The 14,550-nt window shown below is 42.3% G+C and overlaps 1 protein-coding gene across 1 annotated transcript; it reads right to left on the reverse strand.

Moving 5' to 3' along the window:
* Window positions 1–1,684: 1,684 nt before the first annotated feature.
* On the reverse strand, window positions 1,685–14,550 carry PSMC6 (proteasome 26S subunit, ATPase 6). Its single transcript, XM_084519665.1, has 14 exons — window positions 14,255–14,550; window positions 13,660–13,739; window positions 13,271–13,310; window positions 13,012–13,064; window positions 9,301–9,368; window positions 8,757–8,871; window positions 7,765–7,852; window positions 7,238–7,299; window positions 7,029–7,152; window positions 6,608–6,669; window positions 5,459–5,579; window positions 5,293–5,373; window positions 3,280–3,351; window positions 1,685–2,184 (listed from the first exon to the last, which is right to left on the reverse strand). Exons 1-14 carry the CDS (start codon window positions 14,379–14,381, stop codon window positions 2,066–2,068), a joined length of 1,212 nt encoding a protein of 403 aa, XP_084375791.1. The 5' UTR covers window positions 14,382–14,550; the 3' UTR covers window positions 1,685–2,065.

The following is a 14,550-nucleotide window of genomic DNA, read 5'->3' on the forward strand; positions in this document are numbered from 1 at the left end:
CCCCTCAAGGCGCTGGTGGCAGCCAAGAAAAAGGCAGAGCCCCACAGTGTGCCCGCTTCGTCCCCAGGCACACACACACACAGCTCGGCTGGTAGACAAAAGGCATTTTTTTACCCCATCCAGGGATGGTCCTGGGCCAGGAGCTCAGCCCCGTGCTCTGCTGGGCCCCCTCACCCCAAATTATCCTACTGTTTCACTCGCTGGCTCATCCCCCCCTTGAGAAACCTGCGACAATCGTGTTTGAGCAACAGCTCTGCAATTTCCTTTTAGTGAGAGATCAAAAATGAACCAGTGAAGGGCAGTACAGCAAGAGAAGTGTGCTTCATGGCCCTGGCCGGCACCTAGAATAGGAACAAGGAGGGATGCTTGGGACATTGCCACTCAAACTTCAAAAATATGACCCTTTTCAGTACCTCACAAAACTGTTCTGTCATCTTTTACCCTTCTCCAAGGTAATGGAAGAAGCTCAGCTCAATTTTTACATCATCACAGTGCTCAGAGATTGACTTCCATTAAACGTTGACTGTTCCAAGCACACCACCCAGGTGTAGCACCCAGACTCAGCAGCTCCGTCTGAGCTGCCCTCAAATGCATGGTATGGAAAACTAAAATTGAAATTTGCATCTTATACTCCTGATACAATCACGTTAGGAAGTTTTCATACCAACCAGAGTCCCTAACAGCCATTAGCTGTAAATGTGAAAATAGGGCCAGTCCCGCTGCAGCTGTTCTCTGCCTTCCCCTGCCTCTGTTTTGTCTCATAGTGATAGGGAATGAAATACAATGCTGGTTGTCAAAACTGCCAGGGAGATGCTGCTCAGTGGTGCCTTTCCCAGTGAGTCTAGAGTTAATTTAATGTACTTGTCTGACAGCTGAGCATGCCCAAAGTAATCCAATTAGAATAGTGAGAAGTAGCCAGAAGTCCAGTCTAGTACACTGCTGTTCCAGTCTAACACTTCAGTAAGTTCCACTGCACACAGTAAGTCCATCTCCACACACACCCTCTCAGTGGAACTGATTAGAAAACAGAAATAATACATAGTGACAGAAGGCTTTAAGAAAAAGAACAGGTTAGCCACCACGTTTTTATTTCTGTTTGAATGATTACTCAAACAGCTGCAGCAGAAAGTTCCCAGGGAGCACAAAGCCAAGCCCACAGAAGGCCAAATTCCAGCCCTGTAAGATGCATCGCAAAGCATGTTGAGAGCTCCAGGAGCATTAGATATGCCACTTCACGTGCGTGAAGCAGCACAGGTTCCAAGCGTATCAGAAAGTTCCTGGCTGGATGAAGTAACTGAAAGGGGAACTTGGAGAGGAAATCCAGCTCAGATTCTCCACTTCCACTTAAATACCAGTTTATTGACAAAATATCTAGCATTAGACTTACCCTAGCATAAGGAAAGACAGCAAACATTTTAAAGGACTTCTTCAGTTCTCATACTCCGAGCAGTAACTAAAGCTAGCTCAGCTAAATCCTCTTTCCTGACTTCAGCAGTGAAGGAGTAAACACCGATTTTCTCTCCTTTGTCCCCAGAGATTAAAAAAAAAAAAAAGATGCCACGTTTTGACATGTAAGGCACAGGACTCAAATCATGTGTCTTCAATATTTGGAGAGGAACTTTTCTCTGGTGTAGTGATTGTATTTAACTCTCTCCAAGAGAGTTACAGAGAAGGTACACTGGGGTAAGCCAATTTAAACAAGTTTTATTGTTTTATTCAACTGTTTGATGAAAGGAAATTTACCGATATAAAAAAAAACAACAACCAAGAAATGAATTGACTTTCTTGAAGACTGCTAACTCATCCAGGCACATTTATAAAGTCACACCATAATTGCTATGAGAACACATCTCCACGCGTTTTACTTAACCTGGGCTGTAATGAGTATTGTATTTCAGAATTGTACAGAAAACATTTCTGTAGCCAACTTGCAACTAGTGTTACCAAACTACTAGCTACATGTTATACAAACACCTTATGATAACAATCAAGAGGTACATTATTTCTCTTCTTAGACGTTAACCCAGTTTGTCCCCTGCAGTCAATCATGAATTATATGGTTAACTTAAACAGGTTTGTAGTCGAGCTTGGACTCCAGCTTCTTAGAATCGGCCACTTTTCTAACAGCTTTCATGAAGTCCTCCTGTACTACAAAGTCATGATCGGCACGGATCGCAAACATACCTGCGAAGAATAATTTAACAGCAAGGGTAAGTTGGTGCTCCTTTCAGTACAGAAAGACAGTACATCAAGTCTCACTTCAATTTAAGTGGAAAGGATCCAAGCTACATTATCTGCACAGACTGTTACATGCAGCTTTTGTAAAGTTGGGAAGAGGATTAAACTACAACACAGTCACTGAAACGATCAGCAAAATGTACAACTCACTTTAAACAACTGTGTTACTCAGCTTTCCAACATAGGCAAACCTGAAGTATACAAGAAATTTATGAAGCGAAAAAAACATACTATTGACTCTCCAAACAGCCAGCTACTGAAAGACTTGGATGCTCTGCAAAAAGGAGAAAAATGGGTACTACCAGTGTTTCTGGAATGCATCTCATTCTTATAACAACGTGTCATGATGCTTGGCCAGTAAAAGTGGGTAAAACCACACAAATATGGGATGGCCTTTTTTCCCCCTTCTGTAGTTCAAGTTCCAAACAATGAAGAGAACTTTTATACCATGCATGTCACAAGATGGTGCCTACACCCACATAATTCTGCGTGGATCCAGCTTGTATATGGCAGGGGATATTAGTGAGTATAATGCTGTATCACTGCACTGCTACTGCTCCTGACTGCCAGCAGGTCTGCACACATCAGCTGGACTGTCTGTATGTCTAGCTGGTTTATTGGCAGACCTGGTAAGATATTTGTCCATAACCTTAGAGGGAAGATGTAAAGAATCAAGTCCATCGTGACTGTATAGGTCATAAGGAAACTTGGAAGAAAAGCTATTTTGTTCAAGTTATTCCATCAAGCTTCAGGGCATACCACCACGCGGCTGCTTACGCTTCACAATCTAGACACACGGGACATGCTGTGAGGTAAGCAACTGCTTTGGCATGTTGCTACTGATGAGATGCTAGCATTCCCATTAAGTGCTGTCCACCCCTTAAGAAAGGGGTACAAAAAGTGAGCATCAGTGTGCAAGGACCATATTCCAGCTCCGTATTTCTAACCTCCTGATTTTAATCCACTCATGGAAGCACGCGAGAAACAGCTCAAATGTTTAGCATGAAACAAGCCCATCAAAATTAAGAACGAAGAGAATACCTGCTTCGGTACAGACGTTTCTCAAGTCTGCTCCATTAAAGCCATCAGAAAGCTTCACAATTGCTTCATAATCTATTCACAAAACACAAGTGCCAATTAGAAATAAATTCACATTTCCCCTTATGGATACCACTGAAACACACGCCCAGCTAACAAAGGAACGCTTTACTTTGATTTCAGTGCAAATAGATAGCTGACTACCAGACTGATAAATTTAATCAGCTGAACTAATCAGCTGTATTCTCCCTTTCATTAACAAGGAAAGGTACCTCAGCCAAAAGCTCACGTTATGTAGTTAAATCCCAAAGTTACTAATTTGAGGTTAAAAGCATTGACATAAAACGCAAGAAAACACATATCAAGGAAATGTTATCATCATTTAAATGATGTAAAAAGCAAAACAAAACCAGAAAACTTAAATGGAAGCGATCATCTCAGTCCTTTTCTTATTATAACTGCATCTCCAGAAGGCATTAAATGCCTTGACATAGGAAGCCTGGTTATAGTTTCTGTAATGAGTTTCTAAAACAGACTGTTGAGCCTTCAGTGCTACTCATTAAAAAAAGCCATTTTGCAAGGCTTCACATTAAAAAGTCAGGACTTCTCTGCAGAACTTTTTAAAACAGTTTACCTAATGGATGAAACTCAAAACATTTGAACTGAAAGCTTTTATCTTAGAATCCAGAAAGACCTAGAGACTAGAAATTCTTTATTTGCTAATTCCTTGTAGCACACTGTCCTATAAACAAGGAAAACAGAAAGCAGGGGGGGAGGAGTGAAAGGGGACTAAAGCCATATCAAAAGCTGCAAAGTTTGGTCAGTTCAGTCTTCAGTAGGCACCAGTACTAGAGCAGGAGAACCTCATGCTGGAACCTGGGACAGGTCAATCTTAGGATTTTAATGCAGCTCACACCCCATTTGGCTCATTTGGGACTTTATTCCAGGATATCACATTCAGAAGTTTAGCCAGCATCTTATATCTCACTTTGCTACATGATATAAAGGAAAGCTCCTACCCTGCTTCCATTCCAGTGCCCAAAGATGCAGAGAAAGAGTGAAGTACGTTACCTCAGGTTCATGATTTGCCTTGGAGCATCTTCTGTATCTTCAGCTACAGACTGATGCACGTTTAAACCAACACTGCTGCTAAGAAAGGCAATCCTCATCCCTCTCACCCTCCCCCAGCTCATTCCTGCTCCTGAGCCACCCTCTCTATTGAGCTGCAGCTGTTTGTGCAGCCAGATGGTGAACGAGATCAGTTCCACTATCCAGATCATGCTGCCTGGCTGCCTGAATAGCTCATGTCAGCAAAAAGGCGGGGGCGGAGTGGGGGGCAGCACAGGGCTGGGAACAGGCAGGCAGGGTCTGCAGAGCCGTACCGAAATAAAAGGCAGCCAACATTGTTTTCAAGTCAAATCACAATTACAGCTTTCTCGAGGAAGGCTCTGCAGCTTTTACTGTGAGAATAAGACTTCGGAGAAGCTTAGAGTAACCCTGTATAAATGAACCTTCCCCGTTTTATCTGACAGATATTTCTCCCCTCTGGAGAAGGCTCTCTACAACAATAACCAGCAAAGACAAGCTTGGTTTCAGATAACAAGGTTTTCGTTATGCCATCTCCATACTCCGAGGTTAAGTTGCTCTGTGACTCTTAGAAGTTATTTTGTTCTCAGTCTCCTGCAGTAGGACTTTTTTTTTGGCTAAAGGAAATGCTGTTTGCTTGCATTAAGCTATTCCCCCATAAAAAAGAAACTAACTGATGAGGATCATGCCCATTTGCTGGTTTACAGCTGCACTCTAAGGCTCATTTTCAACACATGCATTTATCTTGTGCAAAGGGAGGCTTAGCACAACTCAATCAGGATTTTTTTTTTTTTTTAAGTAGAATTCTGAGAGGGGAAAGTTTTGTTGCCATAGTAAGGATAGGAACCCCAAGAGCCTCAGAGTCGGTCTAACAACCCTCCTCACACTTCTAAAAACCAAAGTAGAACACCCAGGCAGTTTTCTACTTACCTATTTCACCGTGTTTAGTGATAGGACCTGCGTGAATCTTCAGAATATCTAATCTGGCTTGTTCGTTTGGTAGATCGATATCTGGAAAGAATTACAGCTTTAATGAAAGCAGCACACTTCACACAGATGACATCCTCCTTCCAGTCACTGTGCTGAAGTAACTCACGGATCTTTCTATCCAGCCTTCCAGGCCGCAGAAGCGCAGGATCCAGCGTGTCTGGTCTATTAGTAGCCATGATCATTTTAACTCTGTGCAGAGTATCAAATCCATCCATCTGATTCAACAGCTAGAAGAAAAGAGAAGTTTGGTTTTAGAACACGCTAGGGGGTTTTGGCTTATTTACTGCACTTAATTCCTGCATATGTACGTCCACCAAGTTAATAAACGTGGTAAAATAAATTAGGAAAAATGCTACAAGCTTTCTAAAAGGTCACAGCTTCCTGCGTATTCTATAAGCAATAAAAGAAAGCTTAAGAGCCACTGAAAATGCTTCATTCAGAGAAAAATATATCGAACAAAGCGGAGCTCAAATGTGAAAGACTTGGCTAAAACAATAAGGCAATGAAAACAGTGCAAGTACTAAAGGACCCAGTGGCTGGCTGACACATTCGGAGTGCAATACACTAAGTCCAGGACATTCAAATTAGACTTGGAGAACAGCCTCTAGAATACTAATACACATATGAAGACATTTCATTGTGAAGATCCAAAGTACTTGTTCTTCAATCACAATGATTTAATTCTTTATGTGAGGCAGACACATTCTTTTGAACTGGACAAACTGTTTGCATACACAGGCCAATGAAGTCTCTCACTAGCTTTAGAATTCTTAATTGTCACCAGTGTTTTAGAAATTCTCTCCACACAGCCAGATTCACTGCAACATTTAGTACAGAAGCAAAGAAATAACGGTCCTAGTTTCAGGAATCAAACTGTACAAGTTCAAAGATTTTGTGAACTAAGTGTCTTTGGGAATAAGAGACAAGCTCTCCTTTTCCTCTTTTAAGAGGAGGTCCTCAAAACAAAGAAATGCAGTATGCAGAATCATATTGAAGTAAGAAGAAAAAATACCCCCAAATTATTTTAGCAATTTTAAAAGCAATTTTTTTTCAATTAGTCTCCAAGTTGGATTCAGTCGCGTTAGGAGGATATGCAGCTACCTTTTAGAAAAGCAGCATCTAGACCAATTTAGCTTAAGATATTAACTCAGAAGAAGCTCCACCAAGCCAGATCCCAGTGTAACAATTCACACTTGTGTTAGAACTCCCTCTTAAATAGGACCATGCAGTGTGCAGTCAGAGTTCAGGCACTCACCTCCATCAGAGTCCTCTGAATTTCTCTGTCAGCTGAGGTGCCTTCAGAAAAACGGCGGCCACCTGCAGAATACCAAACTCAGTTACAATCCTTTACTTCTGCCTCCACATAACGCTATGTCTGAAGACAATCAGGTACCCCTTTTAACGGGGGGAGAGGAAAGGAGGGATGAGTTGCTTAAACACACACATTCTAAAATGCAGTTTCATATAGCTGGAAAAATCTAAGCCACGTATGAATCGTTATGGTTCCCAGCTAGCTGTCATAGCTCCAGCAAGAAGGAAGTTGAACCACTTTGCTCTTTTATGTTTCCTCTCAAAACACAGCACGTAAATATCTTTGTTCAGAAGGTAGACAGTAGCTCTGTAGCTGCTTTGTGCTAAAAAGAGCCTCCAGCCATCCTCCAGACCACGAGCCTTACCAATAGCGTCTATCTCATCCATGAAGATGATGCATGGCTGGTGATCTCTGGCGTAGTTGAACATCTCTCTGATCAGCCGAGCGCTTTCACCAATGTACTTATCCACTATTGAACTTGACACCACCTTTGGAAAGGCATAAGAAACACGAGTGAAGAGGTTGGAAAGCAAATGTTAAGCACATGTGCGTGCAGAATTAAGGTTAAACTACCTTTAGGAAGTTGCAGTCAAGCTGGCTAGCAACAGCTCTGGCCAAAAGCGTTTTCCCTGTACCTGCACAGACAAGAGGATAAAAAATGTTTAACTAGTAACCCAACATTACGTTAGCAACTTTAAAACAAACAAAAAAAGGCTACTGCAACCAGGCATGACCACTAAGTTTTTGTTTCCCTTTGATTCTAGGAGAATTTCAGTTCTTATCTGTCTGAAAGGTCTGTCAGGGGCTTGGTGTGGGATGGGGGGAGCTGCACTGCCACCCCTTTATACTCTGAAATCTACTGAATCCACTCTGTTCCTTTTATACTCTAAGATCCACTGAAAGGGAACAGCATCTCAGTGCTCTGTCTGCCCCCTGAATTTTCTCCTGATGTGCTCCCGCCCACAGAAGTGGCATATGGGGGGCATTGCATCGCTAATTACCCGAGTGGTTAACGAGTCTGAACATCACCCTTAAGCCCCACCCCACCTCAGCGAGTGGGAACCACAGGAGCTAAGAGATATCAACACTGAATCACTCACCAGGGGGGCCGTAGAGCAGGCAGCCTTTTGGAGGTATGATTCCCACACGCTGGAACAGTTCTGGGTTTGTGAGTGGCAATTCTATTACCTGTGAAGAGACAGAAAAACAGTGACTTTGGTTCAGTTTTAAAATAGATCAGTGATCTCAGGAAGCTAACGGAACACTTGCCAGCCTGTTTTCTAGATAGCTGTATTCTTAGCTATCTGTGCAGCATATTTTTGGATGAGAAACAGATGAGTAAGAAAGCACCTGATTGATCTAAGTGATCAATCCACAGTCCTGCCCTTGTTTCTCTTGATGCTCATTCAAACCATGTTTTCCCACTGTTGTAGTACAACTACCCAAAGCAATTTTAGCAGTTTCTGTGCAGAATTCGTCTGGTTCGTTGGCTGTCAAACCTAACTACGCCCTCTCACTTGACTTTATAGTGCTCCCTTAGCTTAAAGGGTCTTGCATCTTTCAAACCCTCTTCTTTAGAAGATTTTCTTCATTTTGATTTCAATTCCAGCTTCTGTAACAGCAGAGATGAGTTATAACCAACTTGAGAATTGGGATGTGGTGTTTAGAATAATCCTTCTCTGCTACTGTAAGGTGTGTGCACAGCACACAAACAATCTCTGTTATAGTCAGATGGCTCACAGCAGCATGAGTGAGTCTTCAAACACCCACATTCCCGGGCAGGCTTGCTCAGCCTGCGGCACTGATGCCCAAACTAACAGAATTACTTCAGTGTGAGTGCACCAGCATCCTGGATCACATTGCTGTTTGCCATAAACACAATTGCAAAGCTGAAAAACGTTTAAAAAACACTTCACGTTATCTTCTAGCATAGAGAAAGTTAATGAAACACACAAAGCACTCATCTGACAGGATCCTCTAACAGCCTCTCTCATGGTAGTTTAGGATAAACATCAATAAAACATTTAAACACTGAAAAACTTCACTCAGAACACATCCCACTGCTTGGTAAGCGTTTTGAGAGAGCAGATACCTCTCGCAGCTCTCTGATTTGTTCTGACAACCCTCCAATCTCAGAGTACGAAACATCCCCTGGGTCTTCATGAGACATATTATACACCAGTGGATCCACTTCCCTTGGCAAGTATCTGGAATAAAAAAAAAATAAGAGGATGCATATTTAATTGTGCAGATGTGTATACAGTTATTGCAATAATTCCTAGAGCAAGTATGAAAGTTATTTATTCTCCTTTCACCTTAAAACAAAACATCTGTTAAAAAACAAATGTAGCAAAATTTTAAAAGCCTTACAGAAAACTGAAACAAAAGCTCAAAAAGCTGCTGAAATGGCTGAGTTGTAAAGGAAATTATTTTTTAAATGAGCAGCCAACTGCTTTTTAAGCTAGTTGACAGATACTTGACTTTCCACAAAAAATAAGTCCTTACTTAAGCACCATTTTACAGAAAATATTTACAAAATATAACTGATTATTCAAACTTTGGTGTAACCTATTCAGATCAGTGTTCTTCCCCCTTTCCACGGTAAGCAGAACAGCAGCTGGAGAGCAGACACCTACCTCATAATAGTCAGAGTGGTCATATCCAGAGCAACTCTTGTTCCGGGCTTCAGCTTACTTTTGTCAAGCTAGTGACAAAGAAGATATTTCTGTTAGAACCACGTTCCAGAACAACATTTGGTTTTAGCCAAGATGTTTATTGTAACTTGTGGGCTTTGCTCAGTCACACGCGAGAAGAAACAAGGCTGCTAAGCTACATGCCAAGCAGCTACTCTAGTAAACACTGCCTGTCCCTCACCACCATTTTTGGGAATGCTTAAACTGGGAAAAAGCTGGCCATGGGAACACAAAGTGAGCCAGGAGCTGGTATAGACCAACAAACCTGGAGGCTTCCACATTCAGATGACAGAAAAAGCTACAAGAGGCCAGAGGAAGTTATTTTTTAATGCTGAAAGAGATATTGAACTTCTGCTACTTCTGAAAATAGTTTTCTAGACCGTAATTCATATATACACTTTGTTTTTTATCCACAGTAAGTGTGACAGGAGCAGTGAGAGATCTAGCCCTCCCCTCTGCTCAGCATGGGATGGAACCAGCTGCTTCAGAACAAGCAAGCAATCCTTTAAGGACACAAAGAGCAGCCTGCCCCTTTGAGTCTGAACTTGCCACCAGTCTAGTCAATGGTTCTCTCATTTCTGGCCTGTCAGAAAGGGTCCATAGATGTTCCTGACCTATTTCCTTCCAGCCTTTCATCATTTGTTAATTTCACATATCCAGTTATCTCTCATTTTCAAAGTCAGCTGTTCCAGTTGTTATTTTTTTTTTTTTGCTGTCGTTTACCTCAGATGCCCTACTCATCTGCCTCAAGTTTTTGTCTGCCTACTCCACTTCTACAATGTATTTTTTTTTTAAAGTTCTAAAAAGAAAGTTTGAGATTTACAGTCCTATTCCAGGACTCCGTGCTACCTGCTGGCAATTAGTTTTTTTATTTAAAACTAGTAATTTTTGTTTCTCACCTTGCTTTTAAGAAACCTGGTCTAGGACTGCAGTTGCACATCTCATACAATAGGGACTTGAACAACAACAGTCATAGAAAATTATCATGTCAGTGATTTTTTTTAAAAGGTACTCAATCTACATTTGATGAATATAAAACTTGTTTTTCTGAGCTTTACTAACGTGGCATCTGAACACATTTCTACAGATTTCTATAACTGTTTGTGAGCAGTGCCTGAAGCTTTCCATCTCTCCCACTGGGAGATTTATAAGGGCCCTTGCCAGCACGCGTTATTTAGTCTCTAGCAGGGTTTAGGATCAAGCTGTCACTCCTCTGTTACTCAAGTCACTGATAAGACCCACTTTCCAGCTGCCTAACCTTAAGAAACATGTAGAAGCTGGTATTTCTATCAGATTCAACACTGCTCAACAGATTTAAGTCATTCTGCATCGAAAAGACATAAAGAAACCAATTGACCTTGAATTTCTTGGGAAGTGCGCTTTAGATAGGGAAGTAATTTTGTTTTAATTGAAGCTCTATGGATCCCCTTTCTCAGCACAGCCACAAGGACCTGGATCAAAAGCCAGCTCTTGTAGGCTGCAAAACACTGTGCAAAGTTATTTGCCTTGATATTTTGGCATTTTGAAAACAATCATGAATGTGTGGGTTTTTTTAGGCTTCTTCCTGTCAAATCTAGGATCTTTTAAGATCAAAGAGTGGTTTTTGTTCCAGAATAAACTGCAGAGTACATGCTGCAAGGCCAGACCCATCCAAGAACAATTTATTCCTCAGCATTTATCTTTGTTCTGAACCTCAAGACTAACTTGTCAAGCCTATCATGTGTTTCAGAGAGAAATTTCTTTATTCCTGTGAAAGAAAATAGTGAGTTTGTGCCATAACATATTGACAGGGTTGAAGCTTACAAGTATGCATTTAAAGAGCATTTCAATACTAGCAATTACTGCCGATGTTTTATGCAAGCAGAACCATACCACAGCCATATTCTTGAGGAAAGTCATAGATAAATGGATTTATACTACATCAACTGACACACTGACACTCCCATTTCCCAAATAGTTTGTTTCTAGGAGGAGAAAACATCCACTGTTACTGAAAAAAATACAATACAATCTATTGACAGTCAACACAATGAGAAAATGCTTCCTGCAGGAGTTTTGTTCATTGCCTGCTGCCAAGTTTTGTTAACTGGGGGCCTTCACCTGAAATTCCTGACAGCTAGACCCCCCCCCCAGCAACAACAACCTCTTCAAGTTCTTCCAAGTATAACAATCTCCCCAGTCTGCCACTTCCTGGTTGCCTCAACCTCTCCCCCAGCTACCACAACTCCATCACAGATGAATCATCAAAATAGAGTTGGGTTAACTTGCACATTAGAGTTCTAGTATGCTGTACTTCAAATTAACTTCCAGGTACAAAGCTTAAATTGATTCAGAGAACCAGGGTACTGCAAAGAATTTGCAGACACATTTTCTTTCTTTCAGCAGAAACAGTTCAGAGTTGAAAATTCCATAATGAAGATCAGTTTCTCTGCAGAAAGACAAGCCAACTGTAGCACCAATACTACACTGGGATACCTTTTACTAAAACAAACAAACAAACAAACAAAACACTCTTCTTCGTTATTTAAATAATATGCCAGAACATGCTATGCTACAATCATGAGGTTTTAAAGTTGCAACTGCAGTTACCTTCACTAAATAAATCAGTTTGAGGTGATTAAAGGAAACTACTTTAACACAGCTGTTAAAGGAAACTACACTTATCTGTGCAGTAAGCTAAATAAAACGCTGCTGCCTTCTCAGGATACACGATCCTATTCAGAAAGCAGATTTCATTCTTAGACAGGAGCAAAGATGAGTATGTCAGTCAGGGATGAGTCTAGCTGAATCCAATCAGAGATTCCTTTCTGCTCTGCAGTTGCCAAATGCTTTCACTAAGAGTTGACTCCTAAGCAATAGATAGCTTTGGTAAGGAATTGTTGATCCACAGGGTTTTAATTACTGGAAGTGGGTCGCATCCAATGCTCAATTAACCAACCAGCAGTTCTTAAGCCATGTCTGCGATGTATCACTTATACTTTTGTACAGAAATAGAAAATAAAGAGTACCTCTAAACTGGTTCTTGCTGACTGTATAAAATGGATTATTTTGTAAGCATGGTTCCGTATTAAGTTGGGCAGCTTTTATAAAATTTTATGTAGCTAAAAAAGGGGTTGTCCTGCAAACTAGAAGCAGAGGCTTTTTTTTTTTTTTAAGTCACTAAATAAAAATAAAAAACCCTGATAATGTGTTCAGAACAGAGGTCTTGCCTATAATTATTTATGGAAGTAGACTGCAAAAGCATTAGAAAAAGATAGCTAAATATACAGTTGTGCAACATTAGACCTAAACCTTAGCATAACAGCAGCCATCCTGTGCAACGTTTACAGCATAGCAAGGCAGACCTCACACAGTTTGATGGCATGAGGATTAATTTTCAGAGTTCAAGTTCAGGCAGAAAGACAGAGCTTCACACCAATGAAAAGGATAAACACATGCCAGGTTCCAGGAATGTTTTGGACTGCTTTGACTCTACAACGAAATTAGTCTACCACAAGCTAGGAAAGGAGAAAACAAGCAGATCCCTTTATAAAGCAGCCATATACAGCTTAAAAAAAAAACACTTAATCACATTAAGAACAGGGCTCATCCAAAGCAATACTAATATTCAAGACCAAAACAAACACTTTAAGAATATTCACATAAATCAGCTACCTGACGGCGACAGCCAACCACATATCTTGGGCCATTCGTAGCCTTCACAATAACTAGAGAGAGAAAAATCAAAGAAAAGGCCAAGTTTACTTGATGCACTGCTCTGAATTACACTTCTGAGTTGACATATTATATTTTTCTGCTAATGCTCACATCCCTGACACGCTTATTTTTTATTCCACCAAATCCTTAGACCAGTTTTTAACTGCAAAAGATTATTTTCAGGATTTCAAAGCCTGAAACAATCCAGCGTACTTACATTTCTCTTCTGTTAACTGTTTAAGCACCTCACCAACAATCTGCAAAAGAATAAATCCAGTATTAGCCTACAGATAAATTAACCTTGCCAAATGACATTTGGCATGTTTCAGAACACAGAAGATAACTGCTGACTTGGAAGTTAAATTCTCTTTCCTGCTTCAAGACGATTTCTTTAAAATATCTCTGTTAAACAGGATAAACACAGATAACTTCTCTAACCCATGTGCTTGATGTGTCTGTATGCAGTAAGGCTTCTTTTGCCGTTAGCTGTACTATTTCCACCTGCTTTTTCTTCATCCCAGAAGTGGATTTGACAACTGCTACTTCTGGACAAGTTCCCCATCAAGCACCCCCACAGGCTGCTCTAACCCCATTCCTCCCACATACCTGCCCAACGCTCTGCAATGCCTTAAGATCATTCTCTGACTTCTCATATTGCTTGGTGAGCTCCTTCAGCTGCTCCCTCACTAAGAAAGGAAAGAAACACCAGATTTGGGTAACTTTTAATCTATAAGGAACGCGGCACCAGACCCTCCCCCAGCAGGCAGGACCTCTGCGCACCCAGCAACTCATCGCACTGTGAGCACAGGAGCCCCTGCCCAACACAGCAGAGCGTGGCAGCATTAAAAAAACAGAATTAAGGATTTTTTGGGGTCCAAAACCCCAAAATGGCACTTAAAACGTGGATTCTAACGGCAGCCGGGCTCTGAGGAGAACCGGGAAGGCGACATATCGTTGTGCCATGCCCTGCTGAAGCCCCATCTCAGCGCTGCGCTGTGTTCCTCACGAACAGCACCCGGAGAGGCCCCGTGAGGTGCCGGGGGCTGGGCCGTGAGGCGTCCGCAGGCCCCGGTGCCTCAGCGCAAGGCCGGAGCAGGCCCGTGACGAAGCGCGGCGGCGGCGGCGGCGCCTGAGGGGCCGGGAATCTCCTCACGGCTCCCCTCCCCAGCGGCTCCCGGTGCCGTGGGGGGTGTGCACTCACGCTCCTTGAGGCGGCCGTCGATCTCCTTGTGCTCCAGCAGCTTCTTGCGGTAGTCCTGCAGCGCCTTGTCCCGCGGGTCCGCCATGATGAGCAGCCGCCGCTCATAGGGAATGCCGGGAAGGGCCATGGCGCCGGGGGGCGGGGCCTCGGGCACGCCCCCTTCGCGGCCAAACCACGCCCCTTTTTGTGCTAGGACACGCCCTCTTTTCGTCTTGGCCACGCCCCTTATCGGTCCCGGCGCCCTCTGGCGGCGCGGAGGGGTGGGAGGGTGCGCGGCGCGTTGTACGCATGCGCAG

Source organism: Aythya ferina (assembly GCF_964211825.1).
Source record: "Aythya ferina genome assembly, chromosome: 5".
Classification (NCBI taxonomy): Eukaryota; Metazoa; Chordata; class Aves; order Anseriformes; family Anatidae; genus Aythya; species Aythya ferina.

Excerpts from the sequence above, each read along its gene's own strand:
- PSMC6 (XM_084519665.1), bottom strand. The coding sequence starts at position 14,381 with ATGGCCCTTCCCGGCATTCCCTATGAGCGGCGGCTGCTCATCATGGCG. Across the intron at positions 7,853-8,756 it reads AAATCAGAGAGCTGCGAGAG|GTAATAGAATTGCCACTCAC; the intron begins GTATCTGCTCTC and ends GTCTCTTCACAG. Across the intron at positions 7,300-7,764 it reads CCTGCTCTACGGCCCCCCTG|GTACAGGGAAAACGCTTTTG; the intron begins GTGAGTGATTCA and ends TTGTCTGTGCAG.